General features: G+C 54.6%; 3 protein-coding genes across 4 annotated transcripts in view; 2 read left to right on the top strand and 1 right to left on the bottom strand.

Annotated features, from left to right (window-relative positions):
- Positions 1-15119, top strand: part of LOC111147463 (RAB44, member RAS oncogene family) — a 28347-nt gene extending 13228 nt beyond the window's left edge. Inside the window, 11 exon segments of the mRNA XM_022503493.1 lie at positions 288-434; positions 1144-1234; positions 1580-1675; positions 3548-3762; positions 4322-4904; positions 4906-5779; positions 9172-9253; positions 10527-10641; positions 11740-11841; positions 13385-13461; positions 15029-15119. Of these exon segments, the coding sequence (XP_022359201.1) occupies positions 288-434; positions 1144-1234; positions 1580-1675; positions 3548-3762; positions 4322-4904; positions 4906-5779; positions 9172-9253; positions 10527-10641; positions 11740-11841; positions 13385-13461; positions 15029-15119 (2473 nt within the window).
- Positions 15120-19434: 4315 nt separating this feature from the next.
- On the top strand, positions 19435-20508 carry LOC111147735 (galanin receptor type 3-like). Its single transcript, XM_022503956.1, has one exon. It carries the CDS (start codon positions 19435-19437, stop codon positions 20506-20508), a length of 1074 nt encoding a protein of 357 aa, XP_022359664.1.
- Positions 20509-24695: 4187 nt separating this feature from the next.
- Positions 24696-26190, bottom strand: part of LOC111147674 (copine 5) — an 86867-nt gene continuing 85372 nt past the window's right edge. For both annotated transcript variants that reach the window (XM_022503884.1, XM_022503885.1), the window contains 2 exons: positions 26061-26134; positions 24696-24914 (listed from right to left, as the gene is read on the bottom strand). In XM_022503884.1, the coding sequence (XP_022359592.1) occupies positions 24696-24914; positions 26061-26134 (293 nt within the window). The remainder of the gene's footprint in view (positions 24915-26060; positions 26135-26190) is intronic.

The following is a 26190-nucleotide window of genomic DNA, read 5'->3' as shown; positions in this document are numbered from 1 at the left end:
AGTCCTGGGCTGTCAGGCTCCCAATCCTTACCCCTCCCCCTGGCATAATTCATCACCACATCACGGAGCAACAAAGTGCTGTGGGGGTTCAAAAAGGGAGAGGGTACATCTGGAAAAGGTTCCTGGAGGAGGTGGCAACTCAAGCTGCATCTTGTAGAGTATAAACAGATTTTTGTGGCCCAGGTGCCCATGTCTCTCAAAGTGTTGCCATGAAAGTGGAGAATGTCTCTCTACCCCACTTCCGGGGCCCACCTCATACCTCGGGTCTGGCTGTCCCCCTTCCCCAGGCAGAAGGAGCTCTGGCAGCTGTGGAGGAAGCTGCGGCAGGAGGAGCCCCAGCTGGCAGGCAACCTGGAGGGCTTTCTGGCCAGGATGAGTGGCCGCCTGCAGGAGGCACGGGCTGATAAGGAGTTTCTGGAGCTGACCCTAAAAAAGTGAGTGGGGCTGGGCCGGGAGCCGGGGCACCTGATGTCTGGCATGGAGTATGTGCTGCTTACCTTTTAGCTGAGCATGAATGGAATTCCCTCAGCTCCAGAAGCCTGGAGCCCAGGAATCCGAGGCAGACCTGGGGAGCTGGTTGGCAGGGCTGGGCTGGAAGGAGGGATGGCTTAGGAGACCTGTGGAGGAGGACAGAGCCGGGCCTTGAGTGGCAGTGGGAATGGCAAGTCCTCCACACAAGGCACCCACGCCAGGGGGCACTGCTCATGTAGATTACACCTGGTGACCCTGGGGTGGGCATGGACAGAGCACTGCCCCAGGTGGGAGGATCTGTTTTAGGGGGTGGAGGATGGAGACAGCGGGAAGTAGGGACAGAGTGATGGGGCAAAGGGGACCATGTGACAGGGGAACAAATGTCTTGGTGATGGTTACAGGAGTCAGCATGGTGGGATCCTGGTGACCAATGTCAAGGGGGTACAAGTCAGGGACTGTTATTCGGATAACCGTTCTCAGGTGACAGGGTCAAGGGGGTAGGAGTCAGGGGCTGCTATTGGGATAACCGTTCCCAGGGTGACAGGGTGACCATTGGCAGAGTGAGGTGAGCAGCGGGATGGAACCCAAACCCAGGCCCAGATCACCCCTGCCAGCAGCAGGGTCCCCAGGTGCTCACCGGCCACCCGGCCCCCCCACCCCCACCCCTTCCAGGCGGGACTCTGACCACCATCGAGAGGTCCAGCAGCTCTATGAGGAGATGGAACAGCAGATCCGCCGGGAGCAGCAGCAGCTGCAGGCTGAGGTGACCCCCCACCAGCAGCCCGACCCGACCCCAGCCCTGGGCTCCTCTGCTGGCTGAGTAGTGGGGCTGGACACTGGCCAGTGTGGGGCAGCAGGAGGCTGCTGGGAGTGGGTTGTCTCCCCCCCCCCACCCCGACCAGCTGGGCCAGGTTTCACTCTCTAGGCCTCCACTGTGTTGCCACATCTCAGCCTGCACCAGGGAAGTGGTCCTGAGATCCGGCCTTGCCAGGACATCCCGGACCCCAGACCCCAGGCCTGGGTGGAGGTGGAGTGTGGGGAGGGCTGGCTTGGCTCTGCTGGGACTCAGAGGCAGCAGCACAGGGGCTGAAACCTCTCTGCTCCCCAGAGCGACTCCCGGGGCCTGGCCTTCAGCTCTCAGATGCAGGAGGTCTTGGAGGCCAAGGAGCGTGAATTTCAACGGCTGACGGCAGGCCAGAGGGAGGTGAGTGACAGCGCTCGCCTGGGAGCCCAGTCTCTGAGGAGTCACAGTCTGACACCCATCTTCTGAGAATTCTGAGGGGGGTCGTTGAACTCCCATAGGAGAGTAGCCCCCTTCTCTGAGATGAGGCAAGGTAGTGCAGAGGGGCCACTGGAAAGGTCCAGGTTCAAATCCCTGCTGTTCCAATTAAGAGCCATGCAGATCTGAGGCAATAACTTGGCTCGTCTTGGCCTTAGTTTCTCTATCTGTAAAATGGGATGAGCTACATCTACAGTCTCTCCTAGGCTAGTTGTGTCAAATGAACTAATAAAGGGGAAAGCACTTGGAAACAGAAAGGCACTGGGCCAACGTGAGGTCCCAGGATTGGAGAGGCTTAGGGTGAAGGTGGTAGTCAACTCTTGTCTCCAATATCAACTGAGTGACCTGGGGCAGGTTTTTAAGGTCTCTGAGCCTTGGTTTCCTCATCAGAGAATTGGATATCAGAACCCTTGCCCTAGAAGGTTGCTGGGACGACTAGAGATACCCTGTTTTAGGGCCTAGCATGGCGCCTGGCACACAGTAGGTGCTTTATGCATCACAATTTGTACTGTCTCTGAATTCGTCCAAGCTCCCTATTGCCCCGAAACCCCAGATCTTGTAGCCCATAGTCACTGCCAGTTGGCATTGTGGCTAAGTCTTTGGGTCTGAGACCCTGCCCCACCATCTCTTCCTTTCTCAACTCCCAGACCACTGACCTTAGTAAAATCACCATCTGATGGAACCAAGGCAATCGGCTTTCCTTCAGCATTGGACAAGGTGCCTGGAGACTTTTCCACCATTGCCTTGCCAGGCTCTGTCACCAAGTCACAGCTTCCCATCACGGGCTGATTTCCAGATGCCACAGCTCCTCCTCAGAAATGGAGGCTGGTCCCACCAGCCAAGGGAGGAGACTGGGCTTTCTACATGGGGCCATTTTGTTCTGTCCCTGCAGACATGAAGTCTCTCTCCTGAAGTTATTCATTCCTTCGCCCAGTGATTATGAATAGCGTGCCTACTAGTGCCTGGTACTCTTCTAGGTCCTGAGGAACATGACACAAACCCCGGCCCACAGAGTTATAGGCTTAGTCAGGAAGATGGATGATAAACAAAGCAAGCGAGTAAAATCTAGAACATGCTGGCGAGTGAAGATGCTAAGGAGAGTGAAGGGAAGCAGGGTAAGGGGTAGAGGGTTTTGACAGGGGAGTCCAAGAAGGCCTCACTGAGTTGCTGACATTGAAGTAAAGGCCTGAAGGAGATGAGGGGTGGGCTATGTGATACCTGGGGAAGGGCAGTCTAGGCATAGAGGACAGTGAGTGCAAAGGCCCTGAGGTAGGTGTGTGCCATGAAAGTTCCAGGAGCAACGAGGAGACTCGTGGGCTGGAGAAGACGGAGAGAGGGGAGAGGAGTGGGAGAGGAGGGCAGAGACACCTCCTGGGGTGTGAAGGACTGAACAGGGCACTGGATGCCACTGTGAGGCTTTACCTTCCCTTCTGAGTGTTCAAGCCATGCTCTGTCTCTGAGTCCTGTGCCTGTGAACCAGATGGGGTTCCGAGATGAGCCCTCTTTGCAGAGCCCTGAGCAGAGGAGGGTGTGATCCCATCTACCTGTGGGGCCCTTGTGGGGCTGGACATCTGTGTGTCTGACTCAGTACCTTCCATTCAAATATTTCTCTCGGATGGGAGCTAACAGAGCTAATTAGGCCACAAGGGGTAACCCTCCCACCACAATGCTTTGTTGAAGCTGGGTCTCCAGGAGCCTGGAGTTGACCCCCCACGGTGGCCTTCGGGGCGGGGTGGGGGCTGGTTGCCCTGGAGAACATCTGGGCTTCCCTCCCCATCACACTCCCCCCTCCCTCAGCTGGAGGCCCAGCTGAACCGCCTCAGCAGCACCCACCAGGAGGCCAGCTCAGAGAACCAGCAGCTGCGGGAGGCTGAGCGAGACCTTGTTGGACGGCTGGAGGAGGTGCAGGGACAGCTGCAGGTGACCAGGGGCCATTTGAGTGCCACCAGGGGCCACGCGTGCTGGCAGGTGGAGGAGGAACCAAGACAAGGAGCTGCCACCCCTGGACTAAGGTGGGGACCGGGGCTTCCTGAAAGGGAGGAGGGAGGCTTTGAGTTCTCTGAGGCTCTGGTCTGGACCCAGAACACACCTAGAGTTTCCCTCCTTAAACCTCACTACAATCCTGCCAGGCTGACGTGCTCAGGGCCACTTCTCAGACAAGGAAACTAAGGCACAGAGAGGGGGGAAAGGTCATCATGTGCCCAAGGTCACACATTTGGGATTCAAACACACACACACACACACACACACACACACACACACACACGCACACATATGCGCACATGCACATGTGCAGGGGCTAGTGTAGCAATGGATCCCAGGAAGGCCCTCACTCTACCTGTTACAGCTCAAAGGAGTGAAATGAACCAGAATGGTCAGGGAAGGCTTCCTGGAGGAGGTGAGGTTTCATATAGGTCCTGAAAGATGGCAGGATTGGAGGAAGGGGGAGGAATGAGGGTGCATGCGGGGTGAGAAGGACTGCCTGAGCAGAGACTGGGGGATGGGGTCAGCTGTGGGGTGTTATTGATGGGGAGAAATTCCCTTGACCTTCACTTCCTAAACCCTTCCTAGTGTCCCCAGAACAGGAGACGAGAAGGCTCCAGATGTCCAGGCAGTCTCCTCTGAAGAGGCTCCCCTGCCCAGACTGTTTGGGGAGGAGGATAACTGGGACCAGCTCCTCAAAGACTTCAACACCTCCTCACACAGAGCCTTGCAGCTCTCCTGGAGCCCGCCTCCAACCCCGAGGACGCCCTCAGGCCCCAAGACACCCCGAGTAGTCAGGCAGATCTCCATCTCAGAGCCACACGCTTTGCTGCTTGGTCAGGAGGCACCTTCAGATCAGGACAGTGCTCCGAGGAGCCCCACTGGGATGCCCCCCAGGGCCGAGGAAGGCAAAGGAGTGGGCCTGGATGGGCAGGAGAGCAGCCCAGGGCAACCTGTCCAGCCTCAGAGCCTGGAACCTAAGGAGGAGTCAGGGCCTGGCCCCGAGGCCCCCTCCCACTGGAGCTTCCCAGGGGCCCCAACTAGAGAGTCAGGGAGCCTGGTGACAGCTGCCCTCAAAGTGCTTGTTCCTTTGGAGGATGCACCCCCTCCCCAGGTGACCTCCCCCCATCCCCAGGCCCCAGCTGGGTCCAGAGAACAGCTCCAGGCCTCCCCCCCCAGACGACAAGACCCCTGGGTCTGAGCCTGTCCCAGACAAGTCGCCCAGGCAGAGCGAGGCCCTCTGTCAGGACCCGCATGGCCCTGGATCTGAGCCAGGACTGGGGTCACCAGGGGCCAGAGCCCTCATGCCAGGGGTGACTGAGCCCTCCCAGAATCTGGAGCCTGGAGGTCAGCCTCCTGCAGAGGGACCAGAGTGGGCCCAGCTGGGCCCTGGCGTGCAGGAGGGAGCTCCAAGAGAAGCTCATGGCCAGGCCCCTGGTCCAGATGGGCTGCCTGCCCTTTCCCACAAGCATCTAGAAGAAGAGCCCAAGGTGGAAGAAAGGAAACAAGTGGGCCAAGGAGGGCGAGACCTCCGTCCAGAGGAATCAAGTGAGGCCCATGGTCTGAAAGCTGGGCATCCAGAACTCTCCGAGCGAGATCATGGGCCCACTCCTCTCGCGTATGACATATCATGGGCTGAGGCTGAAGCAGAAGCTCGTAGAACACAGCCACCTCCCCGGGACACTCCCCAGGAAGAGGCTCAGCCTGGGGGTGGAGCAGGACCCCAGGAGCACACGCAGAGCCCCCCAACCATGGCTGAGCTGGAAACCCAACCTGTGACCTCACCTGCAATTACTCGTGCAGAAGAACAAGGCTCCCTTCGGCCCACGCAGCCGACAGCGGAGAACAGGCCTCCAGACCCAGGAACTGACTCCAGGGAGGCTGTGCCGACCTCGCCCCCAGGGTCTGCCATTGGCAGTGAGCCTCCTGCCGACCCTGATTACCTCTTCCATGTCATCTTCCTGGGAGACTCAAACGTGGGCAAAACATCCTTCCTGCACCTGTTGCACCAGAACTCTTTCGCCACCGGGCTGACCGCCACCGTGGGTAAGAGCCCACCTGGGAAGGGAGGTTGTGGAGGGAGGGGAGACCCAGGGCCCTGGTGCCAAGGAGCCGGACGGGGGCCACAGAGAGCCATCTCCCCCCCAGGGAAGCTGCAGATTCTGTCCTGGCCATAGGCCCTGCATTAGACTTTATGTTATATGGGCATAATCTTACTATTTTACTAATTATCTCTAATTATAGGTAATTTGCTTGCTGCATTGATCTGATTAGCTTATAATGTGCCCCATCAACAAAGCACCCTGCAATTTAGGTGCCAGAGCCGGTTGCTGGTGAAAACAAGCAAGTCCCCACCCACGTGGCCTGTGGGCAGGCCACCGCAGGGTCCACGGTCCTACTTGCCTTTGTCCACAATTCCCCTCAGCCCTCTCCGCTCCCCAGCCCTGTCCACCAAGCTGGGGCAGGAAGTTGCCTCGGGCAGGCTGAGTAACTTACACAGAATGTATTTCTAGAGTATGGTGAGTTAGGAACTCAGACACCTGAGTTCAAATCCCATCTCTGCCACTGACTAGCAGGATGAACTTGGGCTGATTATTAACCCCTCTGAGCTCCCAAACCCTCACCTGCATGAGAGGGACAAGAGCACTGGCTTCCTAGAATAGTTGTAAGGATGAGTCAGTTACTACATATCAAGCTTTTAGAATAGTATCTGGCATGTGGCACCGGCTCAATAAATATTATTTTTATTGCTGTTATTATAAGTAAATATTTGATCATGTCTAATTCAGTGGCCTGTGCCAGTGAGATGTCACCAAACACAAAAACTCCTCTCCCTAAAAACGTTGGGATCTGTGACCACTTGGCAATGTGTAGACCCGCAGAAATGCAAGCTCAGGAATGAAGAGGGGCTCGCTTAGGCACAGGTGGGGGGGGGATCTGTGTGTTTGTGTCCTCAGGGTGCATGCCAACTGGAGACCAGGGCCAGACCCGTGGGTAAATGACTGTCTTCATGCAAGAGAGACTCCAAGATAGGTTCTCCGATCTTTCTCTAAGAATCCTCACCTGGGGAACCAGTTAAAAATTCAGTGTGCTGGGGAACGAGAACCCATAGCAGGCCTAGTCTGCTGTTGGGCAGGGTCACAGGCTCTGCAAGGCCACCATTATGCATCACTGAAGGTCCTGGTTACTGACCACCTACAGAGCACCAAAGCATCTTCAAGCCTCCTTCCTTTCAAAAGCCCTCCTTAGATAACTGACCTGCCCCCATTATTATGTGATAAGAAGTTTCCACAAAATTCAATCAAGAAAAACACAGGTTGTGTAATTGTAAAAAGACGGGACAAGCCTGCTCCATCTGCTGACCAGCTGGGCGTCGTCTCTAGGATGGGCTCCGGGGTCGGTGTTTGAGGATGGTGGTGAGCCACGTCTGTCCTGGTGCCAGCTGCGGTTTGGCGCCTCCTGGTGGCTATCATCCATTCAGCTTCATTATTAATGGGGTGGATTCTGGCTTCCCCAGTGGAGAACATTTCCATGATTGGCCTCACCGCCTCCATTCCCACCCCCTCTCTCGGAAGATAAGAACTCCAGCCTGCTGGCATTCGAGAATGGGGCTGGGTGGAGGACCAGAGCCAGAAACAACTGAGTTACAGGTGAAGGTGCATTTTTGGCCAGGCTTTTCCATATCCCCATTTTACAGATGAAGGAAACAGATCATTGAGGACCTGGTTAAGGGTCCTGCCCTCACTGGGGTGCAAAGTTCAGACCCATGGTTTTCTGCTTTCAGGGCACATGCCTCACCCCAGAAGAGTTAGCCTGTGTTGATTTCAGCATGACTGTCTCCCAAGGGCAGCTCATGTACACTAGCAGATTCCTTGGGGAGGAGATGACTGTTATATTTTTAGCGATTTGCGTGGTTAAGTTCTAACATGTTTTGGGGACAGCACAGGGGCCACATGGCTGGATTGGGGAGGGGGTGGGCAGGGAGGTGGGACGGTAATGGCAGTGGGAGTAATGGCAGAGTTAGGAAAGGCGAGGTGTACTTGTTAGAGTCCTTCATACACTACATGGTAGGGAGTTAAGCCGAGGCTGGATATTATGGGGCAGGGGGGCTGGGTCAGATAATCTCTGGTTCCTACAGACCCTGGGCTTCCTCAGACATCCAGGAAAGAGGGCAATAAAGGGAAACGGATGCTACAGGCAAACTTCTGCTTCACCATTTTGCCAAGTCAGGTGCCCACGCTGCCACTTCCTGTGGAGGGCATGGGGGGTGGGGCAAGGTTTCAACCACTGCCAGGGGCCGCAGCAGGTAGAAAGGTCTCTACCCAGCTCAGGGCTGGTATGAGGAGGCACCCCATTCCCCCAAGCTGCTCTGGGGCCTGCCATGGGCTATGCTGCCTCAGGGCTCCCATAGGAAACGGAGTGGGGATGGGGAAGAAGTCCTTCTCCATCACTCCCTATTCTGCCTAAATTCTTTGGGGGTTGTCAGGAAGGTGCACCCCCAAAGCTTCTAAACCCTCCTGGGATTTCACTATTACCTTCCTATTTCCAGGGACAGGAAGGGTCTGGAATCATGACCATGGTGGGGTGGGGGACTGTGAACCTTGAAGGGCTGTGGCTCAGGGAGAAGAGAATAATGATAAAAGGATCGCCTCCAGAGCACCCCCCACCCCAAGCCAAACCTCAAACATGGGTCATTCAGTCCTCCCCTGCAATGTGGCTCTTTTTATTTTATTCTTTTTTTTTTCTTATAGATAGTTCTTAAATTTATTTTATTTATTTGAAAATAAGCTCTACCCCAATGTGGGGCTTGAACTCATGACCCTGGTCTTTTTTATATTGTCACTTTGAGAATGAGGAGGGGAGGCTCAGAGAGGTAAAGCAACCTGCCTATGGTCACACAGCTGGTACAGCAGCAGTGGGTAGACAGCTCCCAGCGCCATCGGTCATCCCTGAAGCCAGTGCTCTCCCCACCCTCCCAGGCTGCCTGTTTCTACCCTGCTGTCTGGTTGCAAGGGGAAGACCCAGGCCATAATCAGGAATGAAACAGGGAGTATTATAAAAATAAAATAGTGACATTTATAAAAATAAAATAATGACACTGGTTGTCCAGAGTGACCTGAGGAATAACCGTTGCTGTGCAGTTGGGAAGACAGCTATGTTCACAGAGGTCAAAAAAATGCAAGGTGCCTCGAATTGGCACTGACCGTGAGGGGGTGGGAGTGCTGCAGGGACCGTGAACCCCACAGGCTAGGGGTCAGGATAGGCCTCTTGGAAGATATGGGCTCTTGAGTATGGATGGGATTTGGAGAGCCAAGGGGAAGGAAGCCCAGCAGCCAGAAGGGCTGGTGTTGGGGACGGGTACATCCTGGGGCAGGTTTGGGCTGGAAGTCCTGGTTGAGAACTTAGAAGCAGGCCTGATGCTCCTCTGTGTGTCCTAGGAGTGGATTTTCGGGTCAAAACTCTGCTGGTGGACAACAAATGCTTCGTGCTGCAGCTCTGGGACACAGCTGGCCAGGAGAGGTAACGGGTACCATCCCCAGTGCTGGGCCCCCAGGCTGAGCCTGAGGCGCAGAGGGATGGAGGGCAGCCCTGATCTTGAAGACTCCAGCATAGGCAAGAGACAACCAAGGGCCCAAAAGGCATCCACCCACTAAGGACTGAGGAGTTCGGGGAGGCAGCAAGGAGTCGAGCTCCAGCGGGCTGACCAAGGGGGCAGGAGAGCCAGAGGCCCCTTGGCCTAGCATCCCCACGTGGCCCTCAGGGGACAACTGCCTGATCTCCTATCCTTCCAAAACGCTGGCCCACCCCTTTCTAGCTAGGCAGTTGGTCAAAATTTACAAGGCACCTTTTCTTTGACCCAGCAGTTCCACTTCCAAAAATTCATTCTGATAAACTCATCCATGACTGTAAGAGCAACATCGCCACAGTAGTGTGGTTTTATGTTGTGAAGCACCAGGAACGGTCTAAACAGGAGGCCGGGAAGACCCGCCGAGCCAGGGTCTAGTTGCACAATCCGTAGAATATTAGGAAGTCACAAAGAAAGACTGTGGACTTTCTCTATGTACCAACAGGGAAACCCCTCCAAGGCATTTTGTTTTGGTGTTTTTTTGAAAGGTTTTACTTATTTATTTGAGAGAGAGAAACGGAGAGAGAGAGCATGAGTGGGGAGGGGCAGAGGGAGAGGGAGAAGCAGGCTCCCTGCTGAGCACAGAGCCCCACATGGGGTTCAATCCCAGGACTCCAGTATCATGACCTGAGCCGAAGGCAGCCACTTAACCAACTGAGCCACCCAAGGGCGCCTCCAAGACGTTTTATTAACTGGAAAAGGCAAAGTACAGATTACTGAATATTAATGATACAGTGAGTGTTTTACACTGTATTTGTGTTTAATGGGAGGAAAGGGTCTGTGTGTGGATGTGTGTATGTATATGGTGTGCACGGACGCATACATACATTTATGTATATTCATAAATTTCCTCTGCAAACTGGTATCACTGGGCTGCCTCTGGGGAGGGGGGACTGAGTGGTGGGGATGGCAGGGGGTGGGGGGGGAGGGACACCAGAATTTTCACTGGGTACTCTTGGGTACCTTTTGAAATTCAAGCCATGAGAACAGTTACCTATTCAACAATCATACTGCGAGAAGCAAAACGTCTGCACACTCTATGTGGGTAGCAATTAGAGGCAGGAAAGGTTAAGCCTCCCACTTTGCAGATGAAGTAGCTGAGGCCCCAGAGAGACCAGGGCTAGGGATCCGCCCACAGGCACAGCCTCAGGCAGACTGTCTGGGCAGGTACCACAGCATGACTCGGCAGCTGCTCCGCAAGGCAGATGGAGTGGTCCTCATGTACGACATCACCTCCCAGGAGAGCTTTGCCCACGTGCGCTACTGGCTGGAATGTCTCCAGGTAAGCGGCCATCTTGGCTACCTGCAGACGGCTGTTGGGGTTGGCCCTGGTTTGTGGAGTCAAGAAGGAACTTGTACCCTTGCCCTCGCCCCCTTTTTTCCCAGGATTACAAATGACATGACAGACATGTGGGTGATGTGACCCACTGAGGGCATGTGCGGCAGGATGATCTGGCAGCATAGTCATAGGAAGAAACCACAACCGCAAAGTACAGCCTCCAAAACAAACTACTTCCTCTATCCTCTGAACATTTCTTTCCTGTATACAGCAGCTTGGTGACGTCTTCTTAACACCTGGGGATAATGTATGTCTAGTACAACTCTAGGTGACAATTCCTCTGTCTCCACATCTCTAGTTCTTTCACTCATGTACTTAATTGATATATATACTGAATATTCAATAACATATACTGAAATTCTGCAGTATGTACTAGCACAGCAGAGGGGTATGAAGAAAGGCATGTTGTCTTCTCTCTGGAAGTTTCTGGTCTAGTTGAAGAGAGTAAAAGCAGAAGCTACTGAAGGAGCATGGGCTTTGGGTCTGACAGGACGTAGGTTTGAATCCCAGCTCCCCCCGCCCTAGCTCTATCATCTTGGACAAGCGACTTAACTTCTCTGAACTTCAATTTTCCAACTTCTCTCCTACAGTTGTTAGGATTAACTGACAAAATTGTCTTGAGAACAACACTGGGTATACAGTAAGCACTCAGTAAACAGAAGCTAGTCTTAATAGTCACTGTCATTGCCATGAAACAATTAGGAAACAAGCCAAACCAGCCTGTGTAATCAAGTGCTGGGCTGTTCAGCACAGGCAAGAAGAGGGGAACATGGGCAGGAACAATCCTGGAAGGCTTCCTGGGGAAGGTACCTTTGAGGCTGGCCTTGGAAAATGGGTGACATGTTTGCAGGCAGAAAGGAGGGGCAGCCTTACTGTAGCTTGAAGGGAAAAAGTCATGGGTGGGGAAAGGGTGTGGAGTGAGTGTGACACGGAAAGGTGGCGGAGGGGGTGTGTACCCTGTCAGCTTCCTGGAGGGCAGGGCCTGGCACAGCAGAGCAGGCCCTCAACATGTGTGGCTGAGGGCGTGTGTTCTATACGCAGGAATCAGGGCCTGATGGGGTGGTCATCCTTCTCCTGGGAAACAAGATGGATTGTGAGGAGGAGCGGCAGGTGCCGATCGAGGCCGGACAGCAACTGGCCCAGGTGAGCACCTGGACATCAGCCCCCCACCCAGCCTGGACTGGGCGGACCCCTCCCTGGAGAGTAGTGAACAGGTTTCCCTCGCCTGGGCAACTGAGAAGGATCCACTCTCCATTCCTGCCCCTCCCTGCCAAAGGCCAGGTCAGAGTGGACAGCAGCCTGGCCACCTCCGCCTCCCACTCTCCCTGATCTCAGACCCAAACATGAGGCTGTCCTGGTGAGCATGACATTGACCTCACATTGAATTAGCAGATCCCCACACAACATTCTGACCTATATAAAAATATCTTCAGAGTAAAAAAAAAGGTTTTAAAAGCTTCACTTAAAATTCCCAATCAAATCTTCATTTTCTCTCCGGTCTCTAATTAACATCACATTCCTTTTAATTTATTCTATCTTGGGACCCAAATTCTTCCCTGACAAGATTGCATCAAAAGCCCCACCAGTACGGCTGCACCATCCACTGGGGCAGACAGTGGATACTATTTATTTATGAATAGAAGTTGACCACATTCCAGAAACTCTGGAGAATAATAAGGAAGGAAAAAGAACCCAGCCCTTACCTCACCCCTCTGCCACAACCCCTCTTGGCATTTCCATACTGTGTATCTTGCCCCTTCTCCTCTCCTTTCTCATCATCGTGGCTCCTTGGTTGGTGGGATTTTTTTCCCCCCTTAAATGTAGTGGCTCATCTCTTTGACACAGTAATTCCTCCTCTAGCAATTTATCCTAAGGAAAGAATCAGAAGTAATAATCCCTAAGAGAACAGCATAATGGATACCTGCATATAATGTAAAATCAAGCATGTTTCCAGAAGGATGTTCTTTACAGTATTATTTATAACAAACATTTGGCAGTAGTTGGTGGTTACGCTGTGGAGGTTCATGTGAGAGGCTGGCATTTGCCATCAAGAATCCTGTCCTGGAAAAATATCTGAGGGCGTGGAGGAAATGCTTACAATGAAACGTGAAGTCAGAAGAGCAGCTTCAAGTCCAGGTTTAGGTGGGGTTGAACCCCGCGAGGTCGCTGATGTTCGACCGGGGACTGCCTGAGCCCCAGGTTCCTGGACTTTAACCCAACAGCACGATGACCTGGAGCCCACTCACCCCCCAGGAAATGGGTTCTGTGAAACAGAATGGAAATACACATCAAACGCTAACAGGAGGGGTTTATATTTTGCTCTTAACACTTACTGAATGCTCTATGTTCCAATATTACGTCCCCCTCCCCAGTTAAGTATTTTCGAAATTAAAAAAAAAACAAAAACCTCAAAACTAATAGTTTAAAATGTCCCCAGGGACATTTTTCCAAGTCGGGACACAGGCTTTCCATGGTCACTCTGAGAGGGGGCTGTGGAAAGTCTCTGGGGTGGCATGTTTGACAGGTGGCCAGCCAGGCCGGTTGGGGAGGGGCGCCGGGGTGGGGCTGGCTTCCCGGGCGGTTCGCGGATGGGCGCATTGGGTGGGGCTCCGTCTGATGGCTGGGGGGTGGTGGGGGGCTGCCGCTGGGACAGTCAGTGGGCTCCCACACGTCTGTCTGTCTGCAGGAGCTGGGGGTCTCCTTTGGTGAGTGTAGCGCCACCTTGGGTCACAACATCCTGGAGCCCATGGTGAACCTGGCCCGGTGAGTGCCACCCCACTGCTCCCCACCCAGAGTCCCCCAGGCAGCCTCCAGAGCCCTCCTGTGAGAAGGGAAGGCCCGCTCTGAGGAAGCATCGTGAAGCCACAGGGCTCACCCTCTGGGGAAGGAGAGAGAGCACTGGGGAGAGTCTGAGTGGAGCTCTACAGTCCCAAGGACAGTATCACCTCCTGAAAGCTTCACCCCGCTTTCTCATCTGCGCAGTGCGGCGGGACAGAAAGGGTCCCCTTCCTGCTCTCCACCTTCTCGTAACTTCCACTAGATTTATTAATTTTTTTAAGAAGTTTTTATTTTTATTTATTCACTTAAGTGGTCTCCACACCCAACGCAGGGCTCGCACTCATGACCCCGAGATCGCCAGTTGCAGCCCTTCTGACTGAGCCAGCCAGGCGTCCCAGTTTCCACCAGATTTAGAATAAAACCAAATGCCTGGAAATGGCCCTCATGGTTGGAGGTCCAGTCGTTTGTGCACATGCACACTCACTCACTCAGCTTCAGCCCCTCGGAGGGGCCCTCCCTGACCACTCTCCGTCCCACCACTTTTCTGGATCCCTGTCCCCTGTTTGTGTCCTTCAAAGTCCCTTTGGACAAATTGTAATTATACATGCAGCTGTCTGGTTTCTGGTTGCTGTCTGCCGCCTGCCGGGGACTGTGGTTCTAGGAGGGCCGGGCCGGGTCTGTTTTGTCCAGCCCTCTCCCTCCACACTCAGGGCCTGGCACATACTGGGAGTCCAATAAAAGATGGAAATGAGTAAGGTGGAAGGGACCCTAGATCAGATGATCTGGAAGCCCCTTCTCTGACAAAGCAGCGAGGGTGAGTCTGGGAAACCGCTCACCCGATCACAGGATAGCCTCTAATGGACAACTGCTGGATAGTTTCCCTTTGCTTTAGGACAAAAGCCCAAGTTCCTGAATGCAGCTTCCAAGCCCCCAGGACCCTGAGCCCCTATAGCCTCAAGGCTTCTTTCTGGCCAGTCTTTAGGCTTTGTGATTCTGTGCAGTGGCCCACACTCAGTAAATCTATCATGAATGAATGAATGAGCGTCTTTTATTTCCCCAGCCTCCAAGCTCTGTCTCTTTCTCACTGAGCCTTTGCCCTCTGCCAGGAATGCACCCCCCTTTTCTGCTAGCGAACCCTTATCCACTGCTTGGTCTCAGCTCTGACACTGTCTCCTTCCTCCCTAAATCCTTCGAGAAACTTCGATGACACGCCCCTGTGTGTGCTTCCTCATTCCTGGGTTCTGAAGGCCCCTTCTCTCTCTGTCACCTCACCTCTCAAGGCAAGGACATGCTGGCCTTATTGTCCTATTCAGAGTCCCTTGCACAGTGGCCAGCACACAGGAGGCTGGAAAGAAGGCTAGGAAAGTGACAGGCCAAAGTCTCTGTGGCCCTGTTTTTCGGGTGCCGTGTGGGATGCAGCACTGGAGCAGGGCAAGTGGGAAGAGAGGAAGCTGGGGGGAACAATCCCCCAGTCCCCCTGCTGCACCCACGGGCCCCTCCCTGCTGCCCCTCAAGGTGAGACAGAGGATTGATGTGTGGTGTCGCCATACAGGTCACTCAAGATGCAGGAAGACCGCCTGAAGGACTCCCTTGTGGAGGTGACCCCCAGAAGGCCAAAGAAGAGAGCTGGCTGCTGCTTCTGACCCTCCGGCCCAGCCAGGGGTGGGGGAGATGGCCACCCCCGGCGTTTCCTGCTCCCCAGCTCCTGTCCCACCTTGCCTGGATGCAGCAGTGACAGAGATGGCCATCTTGGAAGTTCAGGGAATCCCCCCTCAGGTCAAGACTTGGATCCCAGGGCAGGGGCTGCACTAACTCTGCCCTCTGCGCTCTGAAGAAGGATTTGAGGGGGTGCTGGGTCATGGCAGTAGTGCTTAAAACTCTCGAAAGAATGGAAAAGTTGAGAAAAATGAATTAAGGCAAACACACCATATCATTGGCCACACATCTCTGTGGGGGGAAATTATAGGGTGAATGTGTGGGGGTGTCATTACCCTTCTGATATGTATTTGTATTTCTAGATCTTCTGCAGTGCCTAGGTATTCCTTATAGAATGCAAAATAAAAATAACGTCAAGGGGAGGGAAAGAATCTTCTCGAGGAGCTTGCTTTGGAGCTGATTACTAATTGCTACAACCTGTTAAGTACAAAACACTTTATTAAAGTGGTCCCACTCTTCCGTGCCTGCTGAAACTTGTGAACCTTGTCTCACTCACCACCTGTTTGCAAGCATCAAAGTTCTTGCGAGCAGAATCCGATTCCTGGGGAAGAACAGTGTTCTGATGGCCCCCTATAGGCCCCATTTCCCCTGTCTCTCCGAGCCCCGGCCCCACTCCCTTTCCCTAAGATCTGCCTCTAAGGGGTCATATTTGGGGATCCCACCCCCTGCTCCAATGCCACAATGTCGCCTGTGCAGCCCTCTGCCCCGAGGCGCAGCCAGGAGGGTGGCTGGGGTGGCCGGGGGAGAATCAGGGAAACTAGGTTCAGATCACTTTGGGGCTCCTCTTCAGAGCTTTTGTTGAAGTTCCCAGAACTGCCTACCATTCGTCTCCTGGAAGGTGGCTGCCCTTGATAAGCTGGGATGGGGTCCTCAGTGCCCTTAAGGAGCCTGCTTTGAGAGCCTTAGGGTGATGGTCCCTCAGAGTTGGACTATCTTCTGTCATGTACATTTGCTGCCACTGTTGTCCCTGTCATCTTACTGTTAACCGCAATGACGATCACCAGGGCCTGCAGTCTGGTGCGTGCAGAAGGCTGAGCTTGTGCTGATTACTTTGTAATCAATCATTCAGCACTGGGGAATCAAAGGACACCCCAGTTTCACAGAGACAAGCAGAGAGAGTTCAAGAGAAAGTGGTACAGAGCGAGAGACTGCACGAGAGAGAAAGGGCAGGAGGTGAAGACAGAGGCTTCCCCTGGCTTAATCAGTCTCCACTCTGCGCCCCATCCCTTCTGCACAGTTCCAAAAGGAATGCCTCTGCAGCAGTGAGCTCTTTGTCATTAGAGGCATACAAGGGGAAGTCGGGGGACACTTTGGCAAGAGGCAAGGTAGAAAAGGTTCAGACATCAGAAGCGACCAGAGGTTGGATCAGATGCCCTAATGGACCCCATTCAGTCTCTAGTCAACATGCAGGATGATTTCCTGATCTAGCGAGTTCTCTTACTGGCTTCCCTCACCAATTCTTTCTTACCCCCAATATCTTCTCCCTTCCTGGATCCTCTCCGTCAGCCCACGAGCTTCCCCCTGCTCTGAGCAGTTTCTAGGCTGTCATAGGTTCTAAGAAAGACAGACAGACAGGGAGAGGTAGGCTGGAGTGAGTGAAGCCAGGCCACTGGTGAGGGAGGAGGGCAGGTTCTGCCGTTGCTAATAGCTGTCTCTGGGGTCTGGGGACCTGGCAGGCACCAACATCTCTGTCCTGTAGGCCAGCGAGTTAATGAGGCAGGTAAGCAGGGTGTGATTCCTGGGGGAACCAGGAGAGAGGATAGAGCCCCTGGCCTTCAGGGGGACCTGGTACAGAAGTGGCCCTCAGGCCTGCCCTCTCCCCATCTCAGCTGTGCCCCAGCTGTGGGCAGCCAGCTCAGTTTCCTTAGAAGTGGGGTGCGAGAAGGGACCAAACACTTGCCCAGAACCATCTCTTGGCTTTCTCTGGCAAGATCCAGTTTCTGTGCAGAGCAGAGGTGTGGAGGGGCCCAGCCTTTCCCGGAGTCAGCAAGCAGGGCCCAGGAACCTCTGAGGAGCGCGAGGCCCGTGAGGAGAGGAGCAGGAGGGACTCAAGGTGGACTTTACAGTGAACTTCCAGACAAGTGGTGAGTTCTCAGGGCATGTCTGCCAAGGGGTCTCTGGTCACACCTTAGCTTGAGGCTGATTGAGAAAAGGAGGGTGGGACTGGGCTGATGGGGCTCAAGATGTGGAGGGAGAAGGGGAGGGCAAGGTGGACAGAATGGAGCCTGGACAGAGGTGTTAGGCAAGAGAGCTTTTGGAGCCAAGGATGGGCAGGAGCAGAACAGCCCTCATTTACAAAGCACTTACTTCACGTCAGGCAATACTCCGAGCACCTAACGTGTACGATTTAATCCTCGCATCAACCCTGTGAGATGGGACTTGTTTATTCCCATTTTACAGATGAGGAAAAGGAGGCACAGAGGATAAGTCGCTTGTCCACAGTCAACACAGCTAGCAAGTGGTGTGGCGGGGCTTTGAACCCAGGCTCCAGCCGCCACAAGCTTCACCACCAAGTTAGGGGGCTTCTTACAGGACGGTATGGGTGCTTAGGTGGTGCAGGGACCAGGTCCCGGATCCTTTCTTTCCCTCCACTTCCCTCTATCATGTCATCGGCAGGCAGGCCTGGGCTAGGTGGAAGAAAAACAAAACAAAACAAAACAAAAAACAAAGAAGAGTTGCACATGCTGAGAGAAGGACATGATTATAGCATTTATCCAGGGCAGTTAAGGTTTGGGGCTGGTCCCTTGGTTCCTCCGTCCCCCACAGCCCCTGGAAGGTGCAGGAGACCCTGAGAGGTAGCAGTGGCAGAATTTGCCCTAGCCTTCTCCTGTCTCTTCTCAGCTGCCCTCAGCCAAGTTGCTGCCCTGGGACCCCAGAGACCAAGCAAGTCTCCTCCAGGTGGGGCTCTGCAGGAGGGCATCTGTGGACCCCCCAGCCTAGGCTCCAAGCCAGCTAGACAGGGGTCTCTCCAGACTCCCCTTCTTTAGCTTAAGAGAAAAGGGGATGGAGACTAGAATCAGGACTCCACAGGGCTGTTGTGCTTGTTGCTGGCTCAGGGTAAATACTCGGAAATATTTAATTATTGAGTCAATAGGCAAGTCTCATCCCAAGAAAGCTAGGGACTCTGGTCCCGATCTGTGGGGTGGCAGGCGGCGACGCTGGTCCCTCGGCTGACTCTGGAATGTCTAGATCCCATTTCCCAGCCTGACTCCTCTCAATCGGGGTCTCCCCAGGTCCTCAGCATGTAGGATGAAGTGGGGGTGAGGAGGAAGGTAGGGTGATCACTTCCCCCAACCCTGCAAGGTAACCAGCACAGCACAACCACAGAGTGTAGTCCGTCCCAAGCTGGTCTGCCCTGGACAGTCCTCTGAGATCTTTCAAAAATGCCAAAGCCCAGACCAGCTAAATCCCATCCCTGGGATGGGACCTGTGGATCAGGATTTTTGAAACTCCCCAGGTAATCCCACTGTGCAGACAAGCTTGGGAACCCCTGGGAGGGGCTGCATGCCGTCTCAAAGCCCCTGCATATCTACTTCTTGCTTGAACCTCTAATATCTGCCTATTTCATTGGCAGGCAAGGTTTTGTTTAAAAAAAATATATATATATATATATGCACATACACACACATACATATAGGGGCACATGGGCGGCTCAGTCAGTTGAGCGTCTGACTCTGGATTTCGGCTCAGTTCATGATCTCCACGTTGAGACTGAGCCCGTGTGGGACTCTGTGCTCAGCAGGGAGTCGGCTTCTCTGCCTCTGCCCCTCCCCCAACTCTCTAAATAAATAAATAAAATCTAAAAAAATATGTGTATGTGCGTGCCCACATGCATGGATACACACACCCCAAATTCAATTTGTACCCCCTGCAGAAACTGTAGAAATAATTACAAAGAGGAAAATGAAAATTACCTGAACCTCACGCTTTTGTAGCAGTCACTGTTGACATCTGTTTTCCTTGATTTCCTTCCTTCTTCACGGTTGAGGAAACTGAGGTAGGGAAACTGGATAACTTTTCCCAAAGTCACAGAGCTACAAAGTATCAGAGTCAGGATTTGAACCTGGAGCCCTGACGAAGCCCGTCGGGTCGGGCTGTCATGAGGTCTCAAGGGACTAATCCCGGGCAAGGGCCCCCACTGGACGTAGGGGGCTGTGAAAGGGGAAGACGCTCTACAGGGAAAGACGAAGGTGGCCCTCAGGCTGGTTTTCGACACTGTCCTTGTGTGTCCGGGGCAGGGGAATGGAGCCCAACGCCACGTTCACGGCCACCGGACTCACAGCCACACCCGAGCGATGGCTCCGACTCCTCTTCGCTGGGCTGTGTGGCCTCATCCTGCTGGTGGGACTGCCGGCCAATGGGCTGATGCTGCTCGTGGCAGGCCGGGACTTAGGCACCTCCCGGCCACTCCGCGCCCTGACCAACAGCCTCATGGTGAACGTCACACTGTCCGACCTGCTCTTTGTGGCCTGCGTGGTGCCCGTGCTACTGCTGAGCTTCCTGCGGCGCGACTGGTGGCTGGGCCCTGTCATCTGCACTGCCAGCCAGGCCACCCACAATGCTACCATGTTCTGTACCTTCTATAGCATGGTGGCCACGGCTTTTCTGCGCCACGTGGCCGTGGCCCGGCCTGAGGTGGCCCTCTCCGCTGGCCGGGGCACCCGCCTGCTGCTCTGTGGGGCCATGTGGGTCCTGGGCGTCACCGCCTCGTTGCCCAACTGGCTGTTCCAGAGAGTGGTGGTGAAGGAGGGGCCAGCGGGGACCCGGGCCTGCCTCCTGCTCCTGAGCCCTGCCGGGACCTCCTGTTACTTCACCCTGCTGGGAGCCCTGGCCTTCCTGCCTTGTGTGGGGGGGCTGGGCTGCTCTTTCGGCCACGTGGGCTGGCTCATGTGGACACAGCCTCGTGGCCCCAGTGGGGAGAGCATCCAGGAGCACAGGGAGAACACAGCGTTCATCCTGGTGGTGCTGGGGGTCTTTGTGCTGATGTGGGGGCCCTGCTCTGTGCTGGGCTATGTGGCAGCTGTGGGTGGCCTGCCTGTCACGCCAGCAGCTTTTGTGGCATCCAGCCTCTGCACTATCCTGGCCTACTCCAATTGTGCCGTGAGCCCCATCCTTTGCTTCTACCTCTCCCGCCCCTTCCAGGCAGGGCTCAGGGATGTCTTCTGCAGGCCCACAGCCGCCAGGCACCCTGAGGGTGTGGGCGGGGCCAGTATGGTGCTGGAGAGCATCCAGCCGGTCCAGGACAGGGCCCCAGGAGGCCTATGGAGTCCGGGGGGGCGGGGTGGAGGGGAGTGCCGGTCTGAGAAGATAGGCTGATGGGAGAGAGGGCTGAGAGTCAAGAAGGGTGGGAAGATGCTTAGGGACACTAGAGCCTATCCCCTCCATTTTACCAATGGGGAGACTGAGATCCAGAGAGGGCGGGTGGCCCAGCCAAGGAGACACAGCAACCGAAATGGTGACTGGATTGATGCTCCCTTCCCACCTTGGGACTCATATCCCTATAGACTCTACCACTTTCTAGTTGTATGATCTTGAACAAGTCCCTTCACCTCTCTCTGATTCTTTTCTCTCATCTGGGGTAGTGATCATTCCCTTCTTCATAGCATTGTTATAAAGACAAACATAACATATAATGTGCTTAGAAGGCCTGGTGTTTCGTAAGCACGTATGAGTTTCATCATTACTATTACCATTATCATTTTATTTTTATTAATTCAGGGGCATTTGAGGTGAGGGGACAAGAGGTCAGTAAAGGGATTCCAAAGGCAGAGATGTGGGTATAGGAATGACCCAGAGAATAACAGCCTGGGGTCCTTAATCCTGAAGGCCTGGGAAAAAAATGGGGTGAGGGGAGGGGACAGCTGCTGCCAGGGTAGGGGCCCCAAGGCCAGGGGAGCCTGTTAGGGACCTCTCCCGTCTTTGCCTGCCCTCCGCCAGCTGGGTCACACACACCTCTCGGCCCAACAAGCGAATACAAGGTCAACCTTGAAGCCATGAATTTCTGAATGCCTCCTTTCTTCTCTGTGATTTCTCTTCCCAGTGTGGCACACACCTTCCTTCTTCCCAAAGCAACTGAAGGTCTCCACCTCTCCTACCCCATCTCCTCTGAGAAGTTCCCAAACTCCAGGCCCTCCCTCTGGCCTCCTGGAAGCAGGTCTCGGCATCTGTGTTAGTTTGGTAACCAGGGGAATTGTCTCTACTTAAAGTCCCAAGACATGTTCTGCTTGGTAACAGTGTTACAGCTAAACACACACACACACACACACACACACACACACACAATCTGTCTCCGTGGTCAAAAAGCTTTAGAAACACTGGGTTAAACCAACTTAAACGGGTCTCTTTGCTGCAGGACTTATCAGAGCTTTGAATACCTCAAAGACCACTGGGATTCTCTGAGAGGGACTCGGAGTAGGCAGGTCCCCAAAATCCATGTGAGAGAACCAGCGTTCTGTGGAACACACCTTGAGAAATAACCCAGGAGGGAAGCTACAGTGTCAAGCACAGTACAGATGACCTTAGCTCCCTGGGGCAGTGGCTCTGAGACTTGATTCCCCTGCCCGGTGGGCATCTCCTCTTGACGCTTTCTCATAGGCACCCGAGGTGAGGCAAAATGGGTCACTGGTTCTGGGAACTTCCCTCCCGAGCTATGACCCCACCCGGTTCTTACTCAAAGCATATTGGAATGCAAGTCAGTGGGGTAGCTAATTATAGGGACAGCCATGAATCAGCTCTAATTTACTATAAAATCATAAGAAGTAAATAAGTCCCAAACTTTGGTATAATTAGTCTCAGATTTCTTGTGAAGTGCAGATTGGAAATGGCTGGCTGGAGGGCTAATCTGACCGTGAGCTTGCCCAGAGGAGGAAGTCCCCTTTCCCCACGATCCTGGGCTCTGAAGGCCACAGTGATTTATATATGAAGAGGAAACAGGAGGAGAGAGATTACCATCCTCCTCAAGTGCATCCTGGCTGTGCACCTCGCACACTTGATGTGGGCACATCTGTAGGCCCACAGTCTGTCCACACGCTAATCCCACCAGAAAAGAGAAGTGGTCCCATCACACACAAGCGCTCCTGGCACCTGGCCTGTGGGTCGTCCAGGCTGGGTCAGGAGCACCCCTTTGGTGCCCAAGACGCTGACCCCTCCCATGGGCTTAGCATGGGTAGCCCAGGGTGGTAGGATTTCTCTGCTCACTGCTCCAAAGCAGAGGTCACCCTTGGAGGGTGCAGCTATGTGTGAATCAGTGTCTCCAAACCTGAGCCGGGCCTGGCACCGGTGCTCAGTAAATGCTTGTTGAGGGATGAGTCAGCGATCAAATGCAGTAAAGTGACCCATTTGTTTTCTAGAGAATAATCTGATCGTGTTACTCACCTCTCTCACCTCCTAGCTGGCTCTGTTTCACTCACAGTAATCCTGAAGCCCTTACCATGGCCTACAAGGGCCTACGCGTTCTGGATTCTTCACCTCCCTCATCTCATCTCCTGAACTATCCCTGGCCCCTGCCCCTCTTCACACAGCTCCAACCATATAAGCATCCCTATTGCCCTTCACGCGAAGTATCCTCTTCCCTCAGGGCCTTTGCACTTGCTGTTCCTTCTACTTGGAGCCCTCCTGCCTTGGATACCAGCATGCCTCCTTCTCTCGTTTCCTTAGGGCTCATCTCCACCTTCACCTCCTCAGAGGGGTCCGCCCTGACCACCACACCTAAAACACCACTCTCCCTTCTTCTCCATTATTTGTCTTTGTAACTCTTACCACCACCTGAAATTAGGTTATGTACCTATTTGTTTATGTGCTTCCTGGGTTTTCCCATCTTATTTGTGTGTCTGTTGTGAGCTCTGTGCGGAGACAGGGCAAGTGCTTTGTTCACTGCTGTACCCTGAGCACCCAGCCCAGGCCCTGGCACATTGTAGTTGCTCAGGAAATCCTTAATCGAACAAAAGAATAGAAGAGAGATAGAGAGAGGAGAGCTTGGATTCTGTCAAACAGCAACACACTTGCTGTTTTTCACAGGAGAAAGGAAAGCAAGGAACTTTACTAAAAGAACCCAATTTACTTCAGTTTAAGGCAAATTCCACACAGAGACTGTCTCAGAGACGGGCACAGGACCAGACAGCATAGAAACACCACCATCATGCATGATGGGAAGGGAAGTGGTGTTGGGCAGTGGACAGGTTGGGACGAGGCATGGGACGAGTCGTGGGCTGAGGGGCCCCATGCTGTGGGAGGGGCTGGCATGCATGACTTGCTCCCTGTGTGGGTAAAGGCTGGGCAGCTCGGGGGGCCCAGGGGTGAGATCACCCTTCCTGCCTTCCCACAGCAGAGGCAGGGGCTTGGGCTCAGACCCCACAGCCCAAGGCTGAAGGACTAAAGTGGATTTGAGGTGACAGGAGGGAAGAGAGTGACCCTAAGGGCCAAGACGGCCTGGAGTAAGGGGGTCATACTGCTGAGGCGTGGGATGGGGAAGCTGGGCATGGCATGAATGGACTCTCAGGACACCGGAGCTGAAGATAAACCTGGAACCATCTGGTCAACCCTCTTGCCCTACTTCTGAGTCCCAGAAGGCGGAAGGGCCTTGCTTGGGTTCCCACAGGCTCAAATCCAGGACTCCTGTCTCCTATCCCTGTGGGAAAGAGTGGCGATGTGGGAGTGCTGGGGCTGGATGGCTCCTTCCAAGGCCTCCAGGGGAGCAGCAGAGGACTGGGCTTCAAGGGGCCTGGGCAGCCTTGGCAGGAGGAGAGGGTGCCTAGAACCAGGAGTCAACTGTAGAGGTGCCTGTGGGCCCACACCAGGGACAGGCCTATGGATCTAAAGCCAGCATCCTTCTGGGCCCGAGAGGCACCGGAAAGGACTCTGTATCTAAAAAGCCTCCATTCCTAGCCCATTATGTGGCCTATGGCCCTCCCATCACAGTCTCCCCTTCATGGGTCTCCTGGGCTCCCATGGCATGCAAGTGTCCCTGGGAGGGGGTCACATGTTCAGGCATCCCTGCAGACCCATCAGCCTCACAGGGTTCACTGGAAATAGGGATGGGGTAGATACTGGGGAGTGAGAGATCAGGGGCCAAGTGTAGGAGTATACGGCACAGGAGGGCGGGGTATCCTAGCGCCCCAGAGGGGAGAGGCCCAGCTCAGGCTTCAGGGCCACAGAGGAACAGATGGTCTTGCCCAGGTGGACTGAGGGGGACCCCAATCCTCCTGACCTTTAACCCCTTCCTGTCTGGTCTAGAACCAGGTATTGGGGGGACAGAGAAGGGCAGAGGCCCAGAACCTCACCCCCACCACACGTACCCTCCAATTCCCCGGGTTTGGGCCACGAGGCTGGGAAATGAGAGCGGAGTCTTCAGGGCCCCGTCCCCCGCTGGCCTCCCAGGCACACACAGTTACAAAGGCTAGGCCTGGCATATTGCAAGGGGGTCTGGGGACCCCAGCTGTGCTTCCACTGCCCCCCTCCCCCCAGGGAGCCACCCACCACAGGCCAGAGACCTTCGGGAAGAGCGCTCAGATGTGTGTGTGCAGGGGGGAGGCAGGGGGAGTGTGGGCTGGGGACCGGGGAGGCGAGGACTCCGGGGCTGCAGGTGGGGGGCGTGGGCGGATGCCTTGGGCCTTCATGTAGGACACCAGCTGGTCAGGGATCTCGGCCAGCACATCACGGGCCAGGCGTGCCATGCTTAGCACATGGTTGCCGGTGCGGTCCACGTAGTCCCTAAAGGGCACGAACTGGCCAGAGGAAAGGCACAGTCAGGCCAGGTCTCTGGCTGGACCCCAGCCCCTCCCCCCTCCCCAGTCTCCTGGCCCAGGACCATGCCTCCCCCACCTCTGCCCTCTCCATCAGCCAACCCTCTGCTGGTGAACCCTGAGGGGCTCTTCTCTCATTGGCTCAATGAGGTATCACGGGGCACGTATTCCATGCCAAGATGTACCCCTAAACAGGAGCCCTTTAGCTCCGAAGTCTTGGCACCAAGCACAGGGACTCAGCCAGTGATCAGAAAATGCTGGATGAAGACCCTGGCTTCTGGGAAATGGGCCTTCCCATCTCCCCCAACCTCTCTGTCTCCTTTGCTCTACTTCTCCTCCATCTCTGGGTGGACACCTACAGTCACGCTCCTCTGGCTTCCTCCCAGAGGGTGACCCACCCTTGAGTGCCTCAGCTCATGTCTGCCTCCAGGCCTTTCCTTACATGGGTGCCCCCCTCCCCCGGCTTATTCCCAGAACTGCCCCTGTTCTGGGGTCTAGCCTCCTGACTCTGGTCTCCAACCTTGGAAGGACCCCAGGGGGTCTGGGGAACGTCAGTCTTTACTTCCAATCTCCTAGGAGGTTCACAGACAGGAGTGCTTACTAAGGTGCGTTCTGAGGCTTGACTGGGCAGGGATGCCTGGAGGACAAAGACCTGTCTGCTCACTACGTGTGCCATCCTACATGAGAGGGTAAGACACAGATACAAAGAACCAGGCAATGCGCATTCCCAGAGAGGGCTTCGGCAACACTAAAGACGCCTCCTCCGCCTCCAAGGGGTTTGCCATCTCACTGGGAAGGCAGCCCCACAGAAGACAATGGAAAGCGCAAGCATTGGGCCTAAACGATCTGCAGGAAACCATGGAGGCCTGGCAGTTCAGGGAGGCATTGGCAGACCATTCCTGTCAGGGCAAAAACACTGGGGGCAAGTCTCAGACATGGTAGGGAGGGGTCCTGCCAGGGGACAAGTGTGACCCAAAGACGATTCCTGTTCCCTTCTTTGGTGACCAAACCACTCTGGGGATCCCTCCAAGGCCCCTTTCCAGAGAATTTTCTAAAAGGGGGTAGGAGGTTGGCCTGGCTAGAAGGGCTTGGGCATTTTCCTTGGGACAGGCAGGATTTGGGCTTCACCTGGACAATGTCCCGCTCTGCCAGCTTCCCCCGTGAGGAGATCCGCACATCATCGCCATCCAGCTCCACCATGGCTGTGTGAAAACAGGCATTGGTGGTACACTGAATTAATGGTGGGCACCCGGGCCTG

The sequence above is a fragment of the Enhydra lutris genome, unplaced genomic scaffold (genome assembly GCF_002288905.1).
Source record: "Enhydra lutris kenyoni isolate GAN:26980312 unplaced genomic scaffold, ASM228890v2 scaffoldscaffold17, whole genome shotgun sequence".
NCBI lineage: Eukaryota > Metazoa > Chordata > Mammalia > Carnivora > Mustelidae > Enhydra > Enhydra lutris.
This window is presented reverse-complemented; position numbering and strand designations above follow the sequence as displayed.

Excerpts from the sequence above, each read along its gene's own strand:
- LOC111147735 (XM_022503956.1), top strand. The coding sequence starts at position 19,435 with ATGGAGCCCAACGCCACGTTCACGGCCACCGGACTCACAGCCACACCC.